General features: G+C 50.0%; 5 protein-coding genes across 5 annotated transcripts; 4 read left to right on the top strand and 1 right to left on the bottom strand.

Annotated features, from left to right (window-relative positions):
• Positions 1-30: 30 nt before the first annotated feature.
• On the bottom strand, positions 31-4,095 carry TGME49_251840 (hypothetical protein). The gene is made up of 3 exons (XM_002367382.2): positions 2,286-4,095; positions 1,512-1,730; positions 31-1,085 (listed from the first exon to the last, which is right to left on the bottom strand). The coding sequence occupies exons 1-3, from the start codon at positions 3,157-3,159 to the stop codon at positions 745-747; spliced, it is 1,434 nt and encodes a 477-aa protein (XP_002367423.1). The 5' UTR covers positions 3,160-4,095; the 3' UTR covers positions 31-744.
• Positions 4,096-5,062: 967 nt separating this feature from the next.
• TGME49_251830 (hypothetical protein) lies at positions 5,063-6,911 on the top strand (the record flags this gene model as incomplete). The annotated part of the gene is made up of 2 exons (XM_018780959.1): positions 5,063-5,846; positions 6,564-6,911. 2 exons carry the CDS (start codon positions 5,063-5,065, stop codon positions 6,866-6,868), a joined length of 1,089 nt encoding a protein of 362 aa, XP_018635095.1. The 3' UTR covers positions 6,869-6,911.
• A 733-nt stretch (positions 6,912-7,644) lies between these two features.
• TGME49_251820 (hypothetical protein) lies at positions 7,645-11,869 on the top strand (the record flags this gene model as incomplete). The annotated part of the gene is made up of 5 exons (XM_018780958.1): positions 7,645-7,881; positions 8,330-8,630; positions 9,113-9,288; positions 9,747-9,980; positions 11,309-11,869. The coding sequence occupies 4 exons, from the start codon at positions 7,645-7,647 to the stop codon at positions 9,897-9,899; spliced, it is 867 nt and encodes a 288-aa protein (XP_018635094.1). The 3' UTR covers positions 9,900-9,980; positions 11,309-11,869.
• Positions 11,870-12,224: 355 nt separating this feature from the next.
• On the top strand, positions 12,225-13,949 carry TGME49_251810 (translation initiation factor eIF-5A, putative). Its single transcript, XM_002367379.2, has one exon. It carries the CDS (start codon positions 12,538-12,540, stop codon positions 13,021-13,023), a length of 486 nt encoding a protein of 161 aa, XP_002367420.1. The 5' UTR covers positions 12,225-12,537; the 3' UTR covers positions 13,024-13,949.
• Positions 13,950-16,060: 2,111 nt separating this feature from the next.
• TGME49_251800 (hypothetical protein) lies at positions 16,061-18,300 on the top strand. Its single transcript, XM_002367378.2, has 2 exons — positions 16,061-17,031; positions 17,500-18,300. The coding sequence occupies exons 1-2, from the start codon at positions 16,485-16,487 to the stop codon at positions 17,892-17,894; spliced, it is 942 nt and encodes a 313-aa protein (XP_002367419.1). The 5' UTR covers positions 16,061-16,484; the 3' UTR covers positions 17,895-18,300.
• Positions 18,301-18,303: the final 3 nt, after the last annotated feature.

Genomic DNA, 18,303 nt, shown 5'->3' with positions numbered 1-18,303 from the left:
AACCACTTCAGGATTTTTACGAGTAACTATCCGTGAGTCAGTAGTGGCCTTCCAGAAGACTGTACTAGTAAAGGACTCACTATATGCGACTATCGCAAGCGGATTCTCCCACACATCAATGGCGACTTTCGCGTGCGTGGCTACCCGCGAAGAGTCTACAGGTGACTCGCACGATCACAAGGTAGTTTCCACCGCGCAAGCCATGGCAGATCATGAATTTGGCAGTTTGCCGGCGTATGCCACTCAGACGTTTCGGTAAACGGTTGGACGAAAGAGGGCCCCCCTTCGCAAATTAAGTGCCGGTGATGTTCACCGCACCCGAAGAGTGGAACACGACCAGTTGTCACGAGCACGTTGCTGTGTGACCGCGTTAGTCATATTAACGATACACTATGAAAAAGTACCAACTACGAACAATTAGGAAAATACCTGTGTGGATCTGCTCTGCAGACTGCATTTCCTCAAGCGTTCGCCACAACAAATAAAACAGCAGTGAACCCCACAGAGTCGTGCACATCGACTCTCCAAAGAAGCGAAGTTTAGAGGTGGGAACGGCACGGTTTCCCTTCTCTATCTCGTCTACAGCCGCGGCGGATCATAAGTCATTGTTTTGTCGCCGAAGGTGCATATCTCTGCAAGGTATAACAAAGATGACGCCAAGATAGGCAAATAGCTATTTCAAAAAAAGTCGAGAAACTACGACAAAACATAACTGAGATACGAACGAGACACCCACGTGCCGCTTCAGTCTGCTGGCTCATCCCCACGGTCCCTCGATACTCCGGAACCCGAAATGTTGTAGTCGGACGAGTCTGTCGACCCCCGCCTCCTCCCCTGCTGGGTGAGCAGGTCCTTCATCTGAAGCTGGGAGTTCGGATCGCGAAACGTCGCGTCGGCAAAACGCACAAACCCTTGCTGACCACCGGTAAAGCCACTGGATCTCCGTCGCTGCTCCCGCAAATCGACTTCAGGCTTAAACAGCAGCTGCGACGCCACAGATTCGTCCACTCCACCTAAAGCACCTGGGGGAGGCGGGCCGGATGTTAGAGCTTGCGCGGAAGTAACCAGTCCGGCAGGTACGGCCTCTGGAAAGAAAGACAACACACCAGCAACACAAACTCTGTGAGGTATCCGGCGATCAATGCTCCACCTCGTTATCGCTCGCGCACAACACCTCTCACCACCACAGACAACATACCAGTAACATAAACTCCTTGAGGCAACCAATCAGCGATCGATGCATCAGTGTGGAATTCCTCGCGAACAACTACAGCTCTTCCCACCCTGTCGCGGCACCGTACAGCACTACCCCAATGGCAAATAGGGAAACACAACATATCGTAGTGAAGCATTAGGACTGCGTGCATCCGGGCTCGTGTTCGGTTGTAAAGCAGGCCTTGAGCTAAGAGAATATGACGCTGCCACTGTCATCGCAAAGTCCAAAAGTGTCAGTGAAGAGAACGATAGCGAGTCGCGGAGGTGGAGACCTTCCAGACGGCCCCAATTCTTACCTTCGCCATCTTCGGGTGACGCTTTCTCCCGAAGACGATCCACGAGGTCAGAAAAGCGCTTGATTTTTTCGCCCCCCGTTTTGGGAGTAGCGCCAGAGGCCATTCGAGCAGCGTCCAGCCAACGCCGCTGGGCGCGAGTATGCGTTTGTGAGGCGAGTTGTCTCGCTCTCCGTTTAATCGCTTCTTGTCGGTAATCTTCAGTTCCAGGGATAAAACCCCCTGACGGAAAAAGTCACACATAAAAAGCTGCATAAAACTCGGAAGAGGTGACATACCGCGTTAGAAAACGTCACGAGCTTCAGCTAGAACTTGCGATTCATCAGAGACACTTGGGTTGCTCTTCCCTCGCAAACCAAATAGAGATGTTAGGCCGGTTGACGCGCCAGGGCGTCACGAACGTAGCGTATTGCCAGTGTGGAACAACGGTATCAAATCAAAGAAAAGCAGTAGTTTCACAAAAGTCTCCCATGCAAGCAAACTGATGTAGAGATGAGCCCCACACTGCGGCTAGGCTTCGGGTGGCCCCAGCCGTGGTATGTGTGTATCGATGAATGGCCTGTGTATCTAGCGCAGAACTACGATTGTGGGCTGTGCTCCTAACACCTTAGAGACTGTAAGAGGCACTGTCAGGTTTGCCGAGAGAGGCAGCTCCTGCAAGCTGCCCATCATCTGCAAAAGAGGCAATGGGCTCCCTCTGGAAAAGCATGTCCCCATTCTGTCTCGCCTGGCAATAATTTTCACTTAAAAACGCTCGGGAACGTCATTTCTTTGTACCTGATTCTTCGATCAGCGACATGCGCTGAGCAGCCGCAGCTTTCAAGCATCCTGCAAGACCGCCTTTGTCTTTGAAGGTCAGCATTCGAGTGCTGCGGCGCACGATCGGATCAAGTTCGATACTGGGAGTTACTGCATCCTCGCTTTCGCTGTCCTCATCCTCATTGGAGGTGTTTTCATCGTCTTGAGCACATTGCTCTCTTTTCTCCGCCGGTGTTTTCCGTTGGCCCGTGAAAAAGTCTTGTTTCGTGGTGTGTCCTGCGCCGGTGATGCTCGTCAGTGCCCGCTCGAGTGAAGGCGTGCTGGCGAGTCTCGCGAGCATGTCGCGTACACGATCTGAGGCATCGCTCTGCGCGAGAGAATTGGTTCGTTGCGCGTCTTCCCCACCTTCCGTCTGAGACGGAGACACTGGAGAGCTGTCACCACTGCTACCCCCGCCCAAACTCTGGTTGTCTCCTGTGTCTGTCCGTTTCACCGGCAAACCTTTTTCATCAGCAGAGGACGAAGACAACTCATTCCTCACCGAGGTGCCAGCGCCACTGCTTTCGTCCTTGGATGCGGATGGAGCTGCTCTGTCCTCGAAAGTCTTGTCCGTTGCTGTCGCACTGCAGGCGACCCCGCTTTGTTTGACCGCGGAACTAGACTCCTTCCCAACATTTTCTTTCTGTGCCTCCCCGCCTTCGCTAGTGTTTTCAGTCTGTGTACCTTCTATTTTAGCGGCATTCGCGCTGGGGTTGTCAGCTGAGGAAGCGACTTCCACAGCTTTCTCCGCTGTTTCGTCTTGCCACGGTAACCAAGTCTGCGTAGCGGTATCGAAGTACCACCACTGATCCGCGGACGAATCATAGTAATATTGAACGTTGTCCTGCTCCATCTTTCCTGATCAGTTTCAAGAGAGCCGTCAAACGCCAAAAAAGAAACACGGGGCTCGTTTTCCCTTTACTCACGTTCGCACTGAGCTCACCATCTTGAGGCACCGATAGCGCGACAGAACTACCTGCAGGCGTACAACTCGTTTGTTGCTTGGACGCGCGCTCCAGATACTGGTACCGGCGCGTACTTTCCAACAACTCCAAAACGAATCGGCTACTACAGTGAAACACTTGATCTTGTTCGGCGCCACGAAGTGGCTTAGAAGTTGAGTTCCCTCCGCTGGCAGGCTGCGTCCAATTGCGTAGGGGGGAAGGGGACAAATATTGTCTAGGTCTGTACTATGCTTTAACTGGACACGCATAGGTTGCTTTTAATGGCATATTCTGGATATAAGGTCCCTATCCATGAAAAAGAAAAATCGTTCGACACAACTTCCCCTGCGGGACACGCATGCGATGGAGCTAGAATGAAGAAGGCCTCTCAATGTTTCGCGATCGAAGCGCCACACTAACCGTCAGCCATTAAAGGAGTTGAGGAAGTCATACTCAAAGAAGAAGTGTATTTTGAAAAAAGGACGTTCCCCCGGATGAATTAAAGAATGCCGCAGCAGTGAATGCGCCACCTACACTTGGAACCGCAGGGCGCAGTGCTCTTCCGCCGCCACGGCAGCTTCGTCGAAGCACTTAGGGAACAAGATGCCGTTTGGAAGGAGTTTCTCCGCAAAACATTGTAATTGCCGTGCAATATCTATTGAATTGAGTCGCTGGTTGCGCAGCACGCCCCATAAGAAATGGAAAAAGTGTCTTTCAGGATTTAAAACATCCAAAGCACACACATAAAACAGCGGCCGGGTACCGTGGTACGTGCCAAAGGTCGGTGGTGGCTAGACAAGTTGCATGTATGGTTCTTCTTTGGCATCGGACAGGGAATGCGACTAGAACAGCCAACCAAGAAAACATTTTACAGAAGGATCGGTGATGGATATAATTACGGTGAGGGAGAGTTCGACAGGGCCAGTGCCTCTCTTTGCGCGTTCGACCAGCGAGCGGCACGGTCACGGGCTTGCTTGCCTGCTAGTGCGGGGTTCAAATGGATGTTGGCACTTTTTGCTCAGCATACTACAGTAGATAACCCCGAATTCGACACAGAGCCACAATACATTTCTCTGCTTTGTAGTTTTTGTACTAACGTATTAATTGTAGCCGTATGGGGAAGGAAGACAGGTCGTGTTTCCTGCTGCAGTGGACGAACTCTGCGAATGGGAGCAGTGCTCTACTACACTCAGGTTGTTCAACACTACGTAGAAAATGTCCCTTGTCTCTCGTGATGCACGGATGTCTCGTTACGGAATGCCGAGTCATTGGGAAATGGAGAGCTCTTATGTCAAGATTAAAAACCATGAGACGACGGCGCCCCTCGTAGCTCTTCGACCCAAAGGACACTGTCTACAGGACAGAGAGGTGGCTTTTCGTTGTAGCTCCGCGGATTTGTAGCTGCAGTAGTCGAGTAGAACATCAGACAGATGAAGCTGGTGATCTGCACAAAGGAAGGCGACTTCATATTCGGCACACCAACTTTTCTTCCGATCTACTTTTTGTGGAGAGCTGACACGGGAGGTGGGGGGAGCCACTGAAACGCAGCTACGGTAAACAATTCATTTATTCGGGTGCGTTCCTTTTTGGCTTTTTTTCTCGTATCACATTACTCTGAAGTATAAGCCTTTGCCAATTGGTGTGGAATATGTATCACTTACATCTGCACAGAAAATTTTGAATATCCGGATCTCCTCACCAGGGATTCCTCCCCTAACTGCCTCTCCTGGCTCTCGAGCAGAACCACTGAACGACTGCCTGTAACGGCTCTGCGTTTCTTACCGCTTTGTTCTTTGATTTTATACAACAGTAATGCTAAGGAGGAGGCAAATTCTGCAGCGTCTGTTTTTTTTGTATCTTGGCGGTCTCTTATATTTTCGAATCATTCAGTGCTGTGCCCAGTACCTGTTCGACGACTCAGCAGAATATTACCCCACAGTGAAGCCGTTTGAGGCTGGAAAGTTCCAAAACTTTATCCCCTACGTCTCGTCGCCCTTATTCGGCAGCGATAAGAAGGGGGACCAGCTGGATTTCCCCACAAGTTTCTTATACTCTGGAGTACTGTCACCAGAAAGCCACAAGTTTGTCGAGGCATTTCAGACACGGTGGAACAGAACAGAGAATAGAGCCAACCTCTCCACGAAGCAATCTTCTGTCAATCCTAACGGAGAGCTTGCCTTTCAACATTGGTTACCAGAAGATTTTGTTCGATCAACCGTTCCATCCTCACCGTCTGAAGATGCTGGGGAAAAGGAACCGAAACCAGAATCAGCATCATCGGAGACGGAGGAGGCAACAACTGCTGGCGTTCGATTTATTCAAAACGAAAGACCCTTTTTCTCTTTAGAAGATCGACCTCCCGATCTTCAGAGTATGTCTAGCTCTGGGACAGCCGCAAGAACGTGGGGTAAAATCAAAACGCAGATGCTGCACGACCAATACGACATGCCCGGTGACCACGGCTACGAACCCTTTGTCCATACGAGGACAAATGCGACAGTGACTCGATCATCACAATGGGACGGTTACTTCCCCGTTGTTGATCACATCTCAAAGACCAACGATTTACTGAGACTTGCCACGCCAGACGCCACTGGTTAGTCTTACCGTTACATGTTCCGAAACAGAGGGATCAGAATTGTGGAGCACTCTTTCAGTGAAGAGTCATCTTTCTTCGCCATGCAAAAGTCGTTATTCATCTCTTTACCAACGTCTCCATAGGATCGACACTGCAGTTTGTTCCACCCTCCCACCTTCCTTCTGATCACGCTTTCCTCTTCCGCGTTCGTCAGCATGGTCATGTAAGGGTGAAACATCAACTTTGGGCGACATGCTCGTACATCGTGGTCTATCCTAGTGGCCGCAGCATTACTGCTTTGTTTCCTGCCAAGATTAAAACACAACCCGCGCGGTTTTTGCTACGTCTTTCCCCCTTTAAGTGTACACAAGAATGAAAGTAGTTTCAGGGAACCCAAGTCTCGGTCTGCGAACTCCTGTGCGCACAGGCATGATCCTAAGACCATTCCTATTTGTGTACACGTTTATACCTGGAAAACGAATTCGTTCAAAAAAGGACGAAATGGTAAACGTCCCGGTGGCATGTGTACTGCATAGGTCGTGGAGCAGGAGTGAAGTATCTCATTTGTTCGCGATAACTCAACACGACACTAGAGCACTTCAACACTTTATTTGAAGCGTAATGGACTGGTATTCGACTCAGTACTTTGTATTAACAGGTTCAAAACCGTTGTCAACTTTCGGTTCCTGTAAACCTAGAGCGATGATTGCGTGTTACGTTGTTACTGCTCCTCAGCGATACAGGATGTGGCGGATTTCGTTCTTGAGGAGCTACGACAAAGAGGCAACAGCACAACTTTTTATGACGCAGTATCGACGCTTCCGCCCGACATCATCGTCGCAATGGGCATGGATAGTAGTGACGCATACTCTGTAGTTCGGTGTCTGAAAGGTTACCAGGCTGTTTCAACTTCTGTTTGCGCATCTCCGCTGGGAGAAGAAATCCCAATTCAGGGATCATGCGTTGGTGCAGGAGCATACGACACAGAAATGAGTCGCTGCTTTACTGTCTCGGAGGTCAGCTTGTCAAAAGAGTCTTGATTCACGTAGCAACTTCATGAATGGCGTGCGCAGGGTGTGCATACGCCAAATAAGCATAAATAGAAGAACGTCCCTGGGGAAGGTGAAGAGTCTTATGCTTCCAGAAAAACCGAAGCAATGCAGTGGGCTGAGAAGGATGTCAAGTTGTTAACTGCCTTCCATTGATTTTCTGCCTTGTTTTGGTTAAGTGCATTCTTTGTTGCGGGCTCACTGGTGCACCCCACTTTGTTTCAACACGAGAATAGACATTCCAGTGACTTTTCAGTTGTTTGCAACTCGTCCACCTGCTTCTATTCAGGTTGAACCGATCTCGGCCTGTCCCATTGGCTACCGGATAGCACGCACCCCTTTGGATTACCACTATGGTCCTTGTAGACCAATCGAGCGCCTCCCTGCTCTGCCGAGTTGTGACTCTCCTTATGTGTTAGATCCAGTTATGGCCAAGTGTTTGTATAACAGCACCCATCCTGGCTATATAGGCTGTCCTCCGGGCGCTAAGAGTCTCAATGAAACATCGTGCGCAGTCGCCACTCAAGTATATAGGGTTCCTCAGTGTCCAGAAGGCTACAGGAGCAGGCTCTTGGTACGTACAGAGCTTGAGAGGTTTAACAACTACTCAGATTCCCGGTATCATGATGTGTGCACGTTTGTCGTCGATTCACTCATTGCTTTTCGAAAACAGTGCGTAAACTGTGCAAAGCCGTTCCCACAGGAAACGAACAAGTGTATGATAGCTTGTCCTAGAACGCTCTTTCCAATGATACATACAATCGCGGATGGCGTATCCTTTGTTTTTCATGGCAGAAAGCCTTGAAGTGTTTCTGACCGTAGCTGCTGTTCGACTCGCTTTTGCGCTGTGGGAATTGCAGAAAGATGGGACTGGGGAGTGCAGGAAGAAACTCAAGTTCCGCGGCGACTACCTTGCTACGCCACGGTGCAAAGGGGGAGCAAAGGAGTCGATCAACTACGACCTTTATGATGAGGAAAATCATCCTCTTGTGACCTGCATCGCAGTAAGTAGTGTGGCTAAGAAGCGACAGCCTGCGTGTACCAGCTTAGATATGCCATACGCGCAACCAGAGAAGGGGTAATGTTTGTTTGTGCTGGAGTTGTAGCCTCAGATGCATGCCAAGCTCTTTGGGACCTAATGTTCGTTTATGAGTTAGTTGTTGTGCCTCCTGTATGCGTCTTCACAAATACGCTGGACATCGTGAATCTGAATGTGTGTCTCGATGATTCACCAATACGAGACAAGGTGTTGCCCATCTCATAGACACTGTATGGATGTGTTTTGTGAGTGTAGCTGTTTGTATAGTCTTCATCGTTTTTGCACCTCTGCAATGCAAATTAGGGAGCTGCTGCACAGCGAGAAAAGAAGATCTTTTTGTAGGCGAAAAGCGGGTTAGAAGTGCGTTTAACACTTGAATATCCTCAGTATTCTTTTGGAATCTCTGCCCGCAGACTGAAGTTATCAAGATATTCGCTTCTTGTCCTCCAGGAACGATTCCGTACGAGGACTACCTCAAAGCAGGAAATGATCCGCCGGTTATCTTCGACAGTGCTCTCGGGCATCCAGCAAAAACATGTGTCGCGATAGATGAGGGTCTCATACGTCCCTCTTGTCACGATATGATTAGACAGGTTCCTTTCATTCTACTGGGCAGAGGGGAAGCCGAGCCATTTAATTACTCACTAATGATGCCAAATTCTCTTGTGGAAGAAGTCGTTCGACCAGACTGGACCAAATTCTCCAGACAGACAGGTAAGATTGTGACAGTTGTGGCAACTATCCCAAAAAGGGCAGGAAGTCACACGCGCACGCGGTTCTCTCTGCGCCATCAATTTGCAGCGTCCACAGTGGTACACTCTAACGCCAGGTGGATAAAGAATAAGATTAGTACGCAGTATGATGCAAAGAAACACCGTTGTTGTCGGAAGTCAATTCCACATGCAGCAAAGAAACGACGCCGAACTCGGTTTCATTTGACGGAGTCAGTCCTCGGATACCAGTTCAACATCCTGTCACACCTGATTGGAAACGTCACTACTTTTGTGGAAATGTACCGACTCTGCTGCCCAAATCAATCTGACAATCCATATGCTGACCAGGAGCGAACCTGTTGCATCGAATAATGTTGGAGAGTCTGTCGCTAAGTGAATTTCAACACCACTGGGATGCGAGATGCACAGATGCGGGATAGTCGGCGTTCTAGTTAGAGTTCCACGTACGGCTGTCTGTCGCAGGGGAAACTGGCAACTTGTACTACGCGAGGGAGGACCTCGAGGTATCCATCCAGTGTCTCTCATTTCATTATGCACAGCCGGTCATGCGCTGTCCCGATGGAACAGTACAGAATGCCCTGAACCTTGAGGAATGCAAGCGAAAGGCGTTTGTTGACTTTGTGCTGATCTGCCCTCCAGTAAGCACTGTCGTTGCTTCTCCGCCATCGACATAGGCGCATGTGTTCGCATGTGTGTGTATCCCTCTCGACGCAAAGCAGCGGCATTATCGCTGTGAATGTTCTATGCGCATTCAGGCGTACTTGCGGATCTACACCGAAGCATGAGCGTTTACACGGCTGAAATATATATATATATATATACATATGTATATAGGGGGAGAGATAGAATGCTTACATATACATCTTGCGAAAGCACATATTTGTACATGTGCATGTATACATGTGTATAACCATATTTTCTGCGGTAGATAGATAAATCAATATAAACAACCTACACGTGTGCACGTACGGACCCCCCATTCGTGGTGAGCAGATGCAAACGGAACTCGGTCCAGGCGGTAGCCATTCTGCGGGGAATTTTGTGAGGACTGCCATAGCGTGGTCACAACATTGGTTTGCCTCTAAACGTGTTTCAGGGATACACTCTCAATGAAGCTGGCCTCGTCTTCGGTTTATACAACGCACCCAAACCCAAGTGCATTGGCAAGCTTCGTGCTGCCACCCAGTACTACTGTCCGGAGGTGTGTGGTCGAAGCAACACAACGAGATGCGGCGAGGACATAGCATAAACTCATAAAATATGATGGACAGGCCGCGTCAGGAGAGTGTTTTAGAGAGGGTTTGATATGCACATCTCAAGAAACAGCCTGGTACGCAGTGGAGGGTATGTGCTTCGAAGATAACAGGGTAAAAAACATATATATGAACGGATAGACACGGAATATGTAGAGACTGATGGTGGGAGGTAGAGAATTTCTGAGATAGGTAGACGGACGATTTTGCATCGATATAGACACATCCTGTCGCTTCGTATATGAAAAGCTACCGAATCTGGCTCCACTATGTTCCTTTCAGATTCGTGAAAAGAACTTAAGAAAAAAAGGGCAAAAAATCATGTACATCAAAGACGTACAGAATTTGCGATGCGTCAAGGCTCTTGTCACTAAACCGATATGGGTCCCGCCGCGTGAGACGATCGAAGCACTTTTTCCTGGTGAGTGCAAATTACCATGGCAGCTCAGACTCCCACCCGCTGTGTACAAGAGACTGAACTAGCTGAGTTTTTATGGCTACAGCTCCGTCCAGCACAGCTGTTTAATTAAGTCTTAGGGGGCAAAGTCCTTTTCGCACGGCTGTTGATTATGGTTTCCACAGAACTAGACATGAAGACTGGTGCGTGTAATCGATGGCGTAAGCCGAACGTGGAAACGCAACGGGCTGCACGTAGAGCTGTGCTTCCGGTCTGCTATTTTCAGATCTCCTAGAGATGGAAGAAAAATCAAACACACCACATCCAGGAGCGGCCCGACTTCAGACACAGTCGCAAATGAAAAGTTCCAGTGGTGGATCAGCAGGTGTGTTTAAGGGGTGATGATATCTCTTTAGGAAAGAATCTTTGACAGCACAAAACACCACTTTTTGCTTTCTTTCGGTTGTCTTTCGACTGTATGGCTTTACGAACGTTGTTTCCATGGGCGCACTGTCTTCTTGCCGAAATACTTTCCGACGGCTACAAGTACTGGGTTTTAATGCCTGTGTATCCTCTGTGCAGTTGCATACTGCGGCGACTGTGTAGTGGCCACTTCACCGTGGCGTGTGTGCCCACGAGTTCTCAATGCCTGCCCAGCCCCTCACTTTACTCGCAGCATCTAAAAATCGATCCATGCCTATCAGGGTGCGCCCATCTCTCTCTCCTTATTAATATCTCTAACAAAATCGACGCAGTCGCCTGTCTGTATGTGCCTGCCCTTCTGGTCGTGTCCTATACATGCGTGTCTGAATCTCCCTTGTAGACCCACCTGCTGACACCATGGGGGACACGCTTATCAGCACTATTTTTGCAGTTGTGTTGGCCTTCGACAGAAACAACAATACACATTTTGTAAACCGAGCCTCCCGGTCACCTCAACAGAGATGTCGTCGCTAGCGGGCGGTTTGACACCCTTGGCCCGTGTCAGTGGTGCGTTCTTGACCGCAGAAAAGAGTATGTAAGAAGAACCATCAGGGCATAGGCTCATTTATGTCGAAACGAGGCAGTTGCGGTCGGACTCGAAACAGCAACATTCACTGCGGGCTAGGCAGAGAACTCAGGGGTGCCAGTTCGCGACCGGCTCCTATTACACAAGGGAGGGCTACACGGTATCCTCGCTCTCAGGCATGTTCCTGCCCCGCTTGACTTGCCCGACTTCACTGTGATTCTCGAAATGACGGCTAGTGGCGTTTTCATCTACAAATGTCCTTACTTTCGGCACCTTCAGACGTACTAGGCCTGTACCAGGATCGCTCCATGTTTCTACCTCACTGTCTGCCGTTTGTCGATCCCTGCAGCAGATGCGTGGGGAGGTGCGCGGCCGTGTTGATGCGGAGACGGGGGCGAGAATCAGAACCCGTTTTAAAGTGGCTGGGTATGTGTATCGTTCTTCGTGCCTTAGGGACATCAAAACTAGATTCGCAGCGACGGGGGTCCTGCTGAGCTCGGCAATTGAATATGAACTATTCTCCAGAGACAAGCACTTCCGAACAGCCTCTTTCTCTCGTAAAACACGAGTAATTTCCTTAGTCATCTTGTTACGGTGTTTCACTTTCGTTGCTCCCATTCGACAACCAACCAGAAGCGTAGCGCATCAGGTAACTGCGCTACCGGAAGACACACCGTGTTACTGCTGGTTTTGCTCGCGCTGGGGCAACACCTTTGAAGACCATTCGTTTCAAATGAAGAGAAACTATGTTTCTTGCATGCACTCTCGTGTCTCCAGAAATTCTAAAAGGAATCAAGGTGGAATGGAAAGAGACAGAGCAGCTCTGATACGTCATCAATAAACTCCCCCCGCCTCTAGTTTCTCCATCGATTCCTACGCTGCGACGTCGGGAAAAATCGGGGGGTTCATCTGGTGCAAATTACGCTCGAGGGTTGTCTAGCCTTGCGCTAAGCGGGCAAAAAGCCTGTTCTTTTTATAGGCCGTCGATTCGATGGTCGGGGGGGCGGCGGGTCTCTCCACTACACCATCTTCCCTACTTTACTTTCTTCGTGCTGGCGTGCAGAGTTTGACGACCTCTTTTCCCCCCCCCCCACACGATTTTCTGGAAGGGGACACCCGGCACGTCGTCTGAGTTTGTTGTATAGGTATTTTCATTTTTTTCTAGGTCGTTGGTGGTTTTTCGTCAAACTTTTTGTCCTTTTTTTCTGTGATTATTACGAGTGTCAAAATGAGTGACGCCGAGGATGTCACCTTCGAAACCGCGGACGCCGGGGCGTCCCACACATATCCCATGCAGGCGGGAGCGATCAAGAAGAACGGTTTCGTCATGCTGAAGGGTAACCCCTGCAAAGTTGTCGATTATTCCACCTCCAAAACCGGAAAGCATGGTCACGCCAAGGCGCACATTGTCGGTTTGGATATCTTCACCGGCAAGAAATACGAAGATGTTTGCCCGACTTCTCACAACATGGAGGTACCGAATGTGAAGAGATCTGAGTTCCAGTTGATTGACTTGTCCGATGATGGCTTCTGCACGCTGCTTCTGGAGAACGGCGAAACGAAGGACGATTTGATGCTGCCCAAGGACTCCGAAGGAAACTTGGACGAAGTCGCCACGCAGGTCAAGAACCTCTTCACGGACGGCAAGTCGGTTCTTGTGACTGTTCTGCAAGCATGCGGCAAAGAAAAAATCATCGCCTCAAAGGAGCTGTAAACGCCCTCCACCATTTCGTCATCTAAATATGTTACTCCTTGTCTCCTAGAGAAGGAAACACCCAGGGAATGGGTCAAAAGAACAACTTGTCGGAAACGGTTGTTGCATTATTCCGATATCGTCTCCCTAGGCATTCTTCCGGTATCGTCTCCCTAGACATTTTCCCGGTAGCGTCTCCCAAGGCGTAAGGATGCTACAAACTGCGATGCAGGGGCGTACAGGCATTTGGATATGTGTGCGTCGCGGAGACAGTGTTGGTTTCTCGACGCTCGCCCCGGTGACGGAAAAGTGGTTTCAGCTCAAGTGTTCTGCGACGGTCGGGGTGTCGCCTCGAACAAGACTGTACGGGTTCTCTCGCCCACCTCGTATAAACGTTCTCCCTTGTATGGCATCGATTCTTGATGTTCCTAGCAAAGCCGGCTGCACGGGGATGGATGAAATTGTCCCTGGCGGGAAACGTTGGTCTTCCTCACGAGCTGTCGTGCACCACAGTGATTACTAACGCCACACACAGCACGGCAAGTAGGTTTTCGTTGACAGCTCTGGTAGTTGTTCCCATCACAGGGTCACTGCCGCCGACTCGATGACTCACCCTGGGTACTTTGCGGGGTCAAACCTGTAGCTCCACTGCTGCAGACTAAAAAGCACACTCCAGCTGCAGTCCCGGACAATCAGGTTCATACGTCCACTGTTGTATACATCAGTATCCCAACTCGGGAGCGCTGGAAGACGCTCCACTTTGCATACTTGCTGACAAAGGCAGCACAAGATCCCTCGGTTGAAACGGACAACCCTGGCAATTTTTACAACGCAGTGTTTTGCATTAGGCTGTCTGGTCTCGATGGGTGATGTCGGGGCGGTCACAGTGGTGCTAAGAGAACTGCTCGAGGCTCGGAAACACCGTCCACGTGAGTACGACAAAACGTGTACGGCAGACAACACGACGGCCACGCTAACTGGAGTACTCTCGTCTCTGTCCCTTCATTGATCTTGTTTTTCTTTGTACAAGTGAGCCGTGAGTGACTAGCTAACATGTGGATGATGTCGAATTTAGATTTTCTTGAAAGAAATGTCCCAAGCGAACGTGTGTGCAGGTCCTGCGTGTTATGTCATTTCGCATAACATCTTCTGGCTGGCCTCAAGCACGCCATGGGCAACCAAAGATTTGCTGACCTGTTAGTCTGATACGTTTCTTCCGGGATATTGGTTGTGTACACAAGGGGAGGCCAGATAATTGCACGAATTCAAATGTCTGAGTCCGTTAGGACTGTTAGGCGCAGGTGCGCATCAAAGGGGGTGGTTCCAGGAAGCAGTTGCCACATACGGGGGCACTATGGACTTGCCGCCTAATGCATAAAGGATGACGCGGACTGTCTCGGGCACCTCCGGGAAGCCGAAGAAAGCAATGAGACTTGACCATGAAGAAGTGTTGCAAGCGAAACGGAAGATACGTACAGAAAGGGGAGAGAGAGGCCGATGAGGGTCAATGCGCCAAAGGTGATAATCTTTCCAGCGGATCGTCAAACTTGCGAGTCAGCCATAACTATGCAGAAGGGTTTTTACAAGGCACATCCGGCGCATATCGTGGATGGTCTACGATGATGAACACTCGTATCCCATGTGCTGGTGCAACGAAATCACTTCTTTCAGCTCATCGTCAGAATCCATCGTGGTGTTGCTGTTGTTAAGCTTAGAAGAACAGTATAATAAGCATCTAGCCTATAGCGGTAACAGCACAAGTTTTACTGTACCGAATGTACAGGGATGAGACAAAGTTCGAGCGAGCATTATAGCTAACTGATTGCAGAATGAGCCAAAGCTGTAAGGCACAGTTTCAGAAAGGGCAACGGACACAGGTGTAGCATGAGGAAAATGTCGGCCGCAGCTGGGGAGTACAATATGCTTTGCAGACATATGTGATTTTTCATCGTCACAACTCATCACTCTCCCCTTATGAAAGCTAAAAATGTCTTGCGCTTTGTCGGTTTCCACTGATTTATTGTACTTTCTGCGCTTCATACGAGTTCCAGTGGGCACTTCATTGCGTCAGCCGTGCAATCAGAGGCCACTGCAATGCTGGCGGGGCCGACATGTTATATGAATATGAATCAAAATTGACAACAGCCGCTATAGCGGCTGCTCTTAGTACGCGTAAGACAGGAAAGCATGGGTGGTGTTATTTATACTGTTACCTGTGTAATCACCAGCAGCGTTGGATCTGAGCCTCGCCACGCACATTTTTTGCAGAGTGACAGTCCACCCGTACAAAAGCATCGCTTTTACTTTTCGAGTGTTAGATTCCACGGTCTGACGGTTCGTAAGTAGTCATCAGGTCACACTGAAAAAACGTACGACCACACATCCTCTGTCGGTCCCGCTATTAGTGTCCCGGCATGCCCTCTGTCATGTCGCTCTTGCATGGATGGATCGCCAACGCAGTTGTGAGTGCGCCAAACATGATCACTAGATCAAGTTGACACCGCGGCCACTGGTTCTGAAGGAGTCCTTACAATCCAGTTCGGTGTTCGCTAGTTCATAGAGAAGCAGCATCATGTCTTCGCCTTGTCGACTCGTTGATCCCATGTTCTTACTGTATGCAATGAAGCGTACGACTGTCCGCTAACTATAGCTGTGTTTAATCGCAGGTTCCTCTTGTGTGCAAATCAGCCACTTTCATGTTCAGGTGAGCTCAATCCGGAAAAGCTTTCCCTAAAGACAGAAATACACGGTGAAACAAAAATGTGATGATACCCCTTCGTACCCGGCAGTTTTGTGTGTCGCTCGCCTGTCGCATTCCGGTTCATGCTAACTCATGTTCTTGTACCATCAGCGTTTATTATTACTTATACCTCTCATGTGCCCAGGGCTATCAGGTGGTGCGCTGCATAGCCCGTCGGCACTCAGTACTACGGCGTGACTTCTGTATAAGCGATGGGCCGATCGTCCTTTTTGCTTTACGGTAGCGCTCGCCTTGTGCGCGCATGCATGCATGCATGTCTTTCCGTCTCTCAGAGATGCGTCGTCGTCGACATAGTTCACTTCACAGCTTCCGTTAAACGAGTGAAGAAAATCCCTTTTTCTGTCTCGAGGCAGCTCGTGTGACGTGTATGCCGCTGCGAACCGACAATCTGATTGTCGGCTTCGTCGTAGAAGGATAAGAGTTCCCCGAGTCAAGTCTTCAGGAGGGTTTACTGCCGAAACAATTACAACAATGAGAAGTGCCCTCCAGCCTGGCTACCGGTACGGAATGTTCCTGAATATCTGGATCTTTCGACTGGAAGCGTTTTTTTGCCCAGGATAAGACTTTTTGGCGAGGCGGTCTGCGCAGCAAGTCGTCACTCGAGCGCGGTTTTCTATTCATTGGGGTGTGACCGCTTATCACTGTCCCAGGTATTCTTGTTCGTGTACAGCGGATTCTTTTGTGTATACAGGTGCTTCGCTGAAGAACAGTGTCTTCAGAGATGTTTCAGTGGGCGCCGTTTCCCCCCCGTTTCCAATCTCTCTCACCATTCGTCAGTTCGTCTTACTGGTCCAGAACTGCCCCTCCGACTTTGCTAAGTTTGGCCTCTCTCCCGTGGGCTGTCCCTTGCGTAGGGAGCAGGTTTTTTTACTCTTATCATTTGCAGGAGGGGCCACAACAACGTAGCCGGTCGCCATGTGGACGCGGGGCCTGTGCGGGCATCCCACAAGAAGGTGGGACGGCTTTGGAGGCCAAAGCTGGCAAGCGCTTTGCGACAGAGACTTCGGCATTTGACGCAGGAAGACGGAGAAATGCCTCTTTTTGGACCTGCTTGCAGACCCCTGCCCATATCGTAGAGAACTCGGAACATGGAGTTGACTCGGCTACGCAGGGGAAATCAGCAGTCAGAGCGGCGGATTCTTGGAAACCCGGTGTACGCGCAAGGCGCAGACGATGTCGCGATTCTAAGAACCGTTCTGCTTCTGAAGAAGAAAACGGGATTCGGAACAGGCCTGTAACAGTGGTCCGTTCTGTCTCCACCGCACAAGGTCCGTGGTCGGACGCAGCGCCTCCAAACAGTGCGACCGGAGAGAAACTTCTCGACGAACGTGAAGAGGAGGCGATACAGACGAACGAGAAGGGCACACACCTTATGCCTGTGCAGGCTGTGTAGACCAGGGAGCTTGAAGGCAGTCTTTGACAGATTTCAGGGCCACGGTGTCTAGGCTTTGACGGCGGGGGTATTCGAACACGGTTGATCGATTCAGAGTTCGCCGACGGCGACTCAATTATTCAACCATTCTGTGCGTTTTTTGTGACAACACAAACGCTCACCATTCACCGAGTGGATGGGATTATACACTTATGGTTACTTTCGGGACTGTTTGAAGCAACACCGAGTCCGGCAGGGTTTCTCCGGTAAGACTGATCAAACGTCTTTTCGTGTTCAAATGCTACTAGCACAATCAGATGCCGCCACAACGAAATGCTTTCTCCTGTCTTGCTTCGTTTCGCAGGTGCCACCGCCCCCTCTCAGTTTTCTGTCTTTGTGGCAGCCGAGCCCGCGTGCGTCGCCTATACTCCGGGGAGTGCGTACCCATGTGCGTTGGCATCGACGTCGAAAGTGAATCCAGCTTCGCAGTTGTCTTTTGCCATGGGATGCGCGAAAGGCTTGCTCAAAAGATCCCGAGTTCAACTGCACGAGTCAAGTGCGCCAGCCAGTTGCATTCAGGGAGCGGTCGTGGGCAGACGAGAAAGATCCAAAGCACGATGGGAAAAGCAAATGCATATGCTGCAGCTGGAGGCCGTTCTGCGAATGCGGACGGGTCCGTATCCCGCTTTTCTCAAGCCCACTCCTCTGGCTGTCGTCTGTCGGAAGCTCTCCGATATATGGGACGAAACAGATGACTAGACAGTCAAATTGGAAATGCGCAAGACAAGTTCAGGAGACGCGTTCACTTTGTGATTTGAGATACAAGTTCCCCACGAGAAAACGCACGTGACTACCGCGCTAGGCATTCTACCAAGGGAGCTTTCTCAAAATCTCACTTTTTTCGCCAAGTGCCTTTCGCATTGAAGCGTGTATATGCAAGTACTGTTTACTGAGGGAATACCAGTTGGACCGCTGCCGCTCACATGTCGGACAGTGCGCTGATGTGAAGCCGTTTTTCCGCTGTGTAAAGGCGTGTACACGAGATAAGCCTACCTGAATCTTCACCAAAAGAGTGGTGAACGCATCGTAGGCTCGCATGTGTGAGGACAGAGGGCAGTGACACATCGTTCCAGAAGTGTTGTTACAGGGACGTGCTTGAAGTGGTGAA

This window comes from Toxoplasma gondii, chromosome XII (assembly GCF_000006565.2).
Source record: "Toxoplasma gondii ME49 chromosome XII, whole genome shotgun sequence".
In the NCBI taxonomy this organism is placed as follows: Eukaryota; Apicomplexa; class Conoidasida; order Eucoccidiorida; family Sarcocystidae; genus Toxoplasma; species Toxoplasma gondii.
This window is presented reverse-complemented; position numbering and strand designations above follow the sequence as displayed.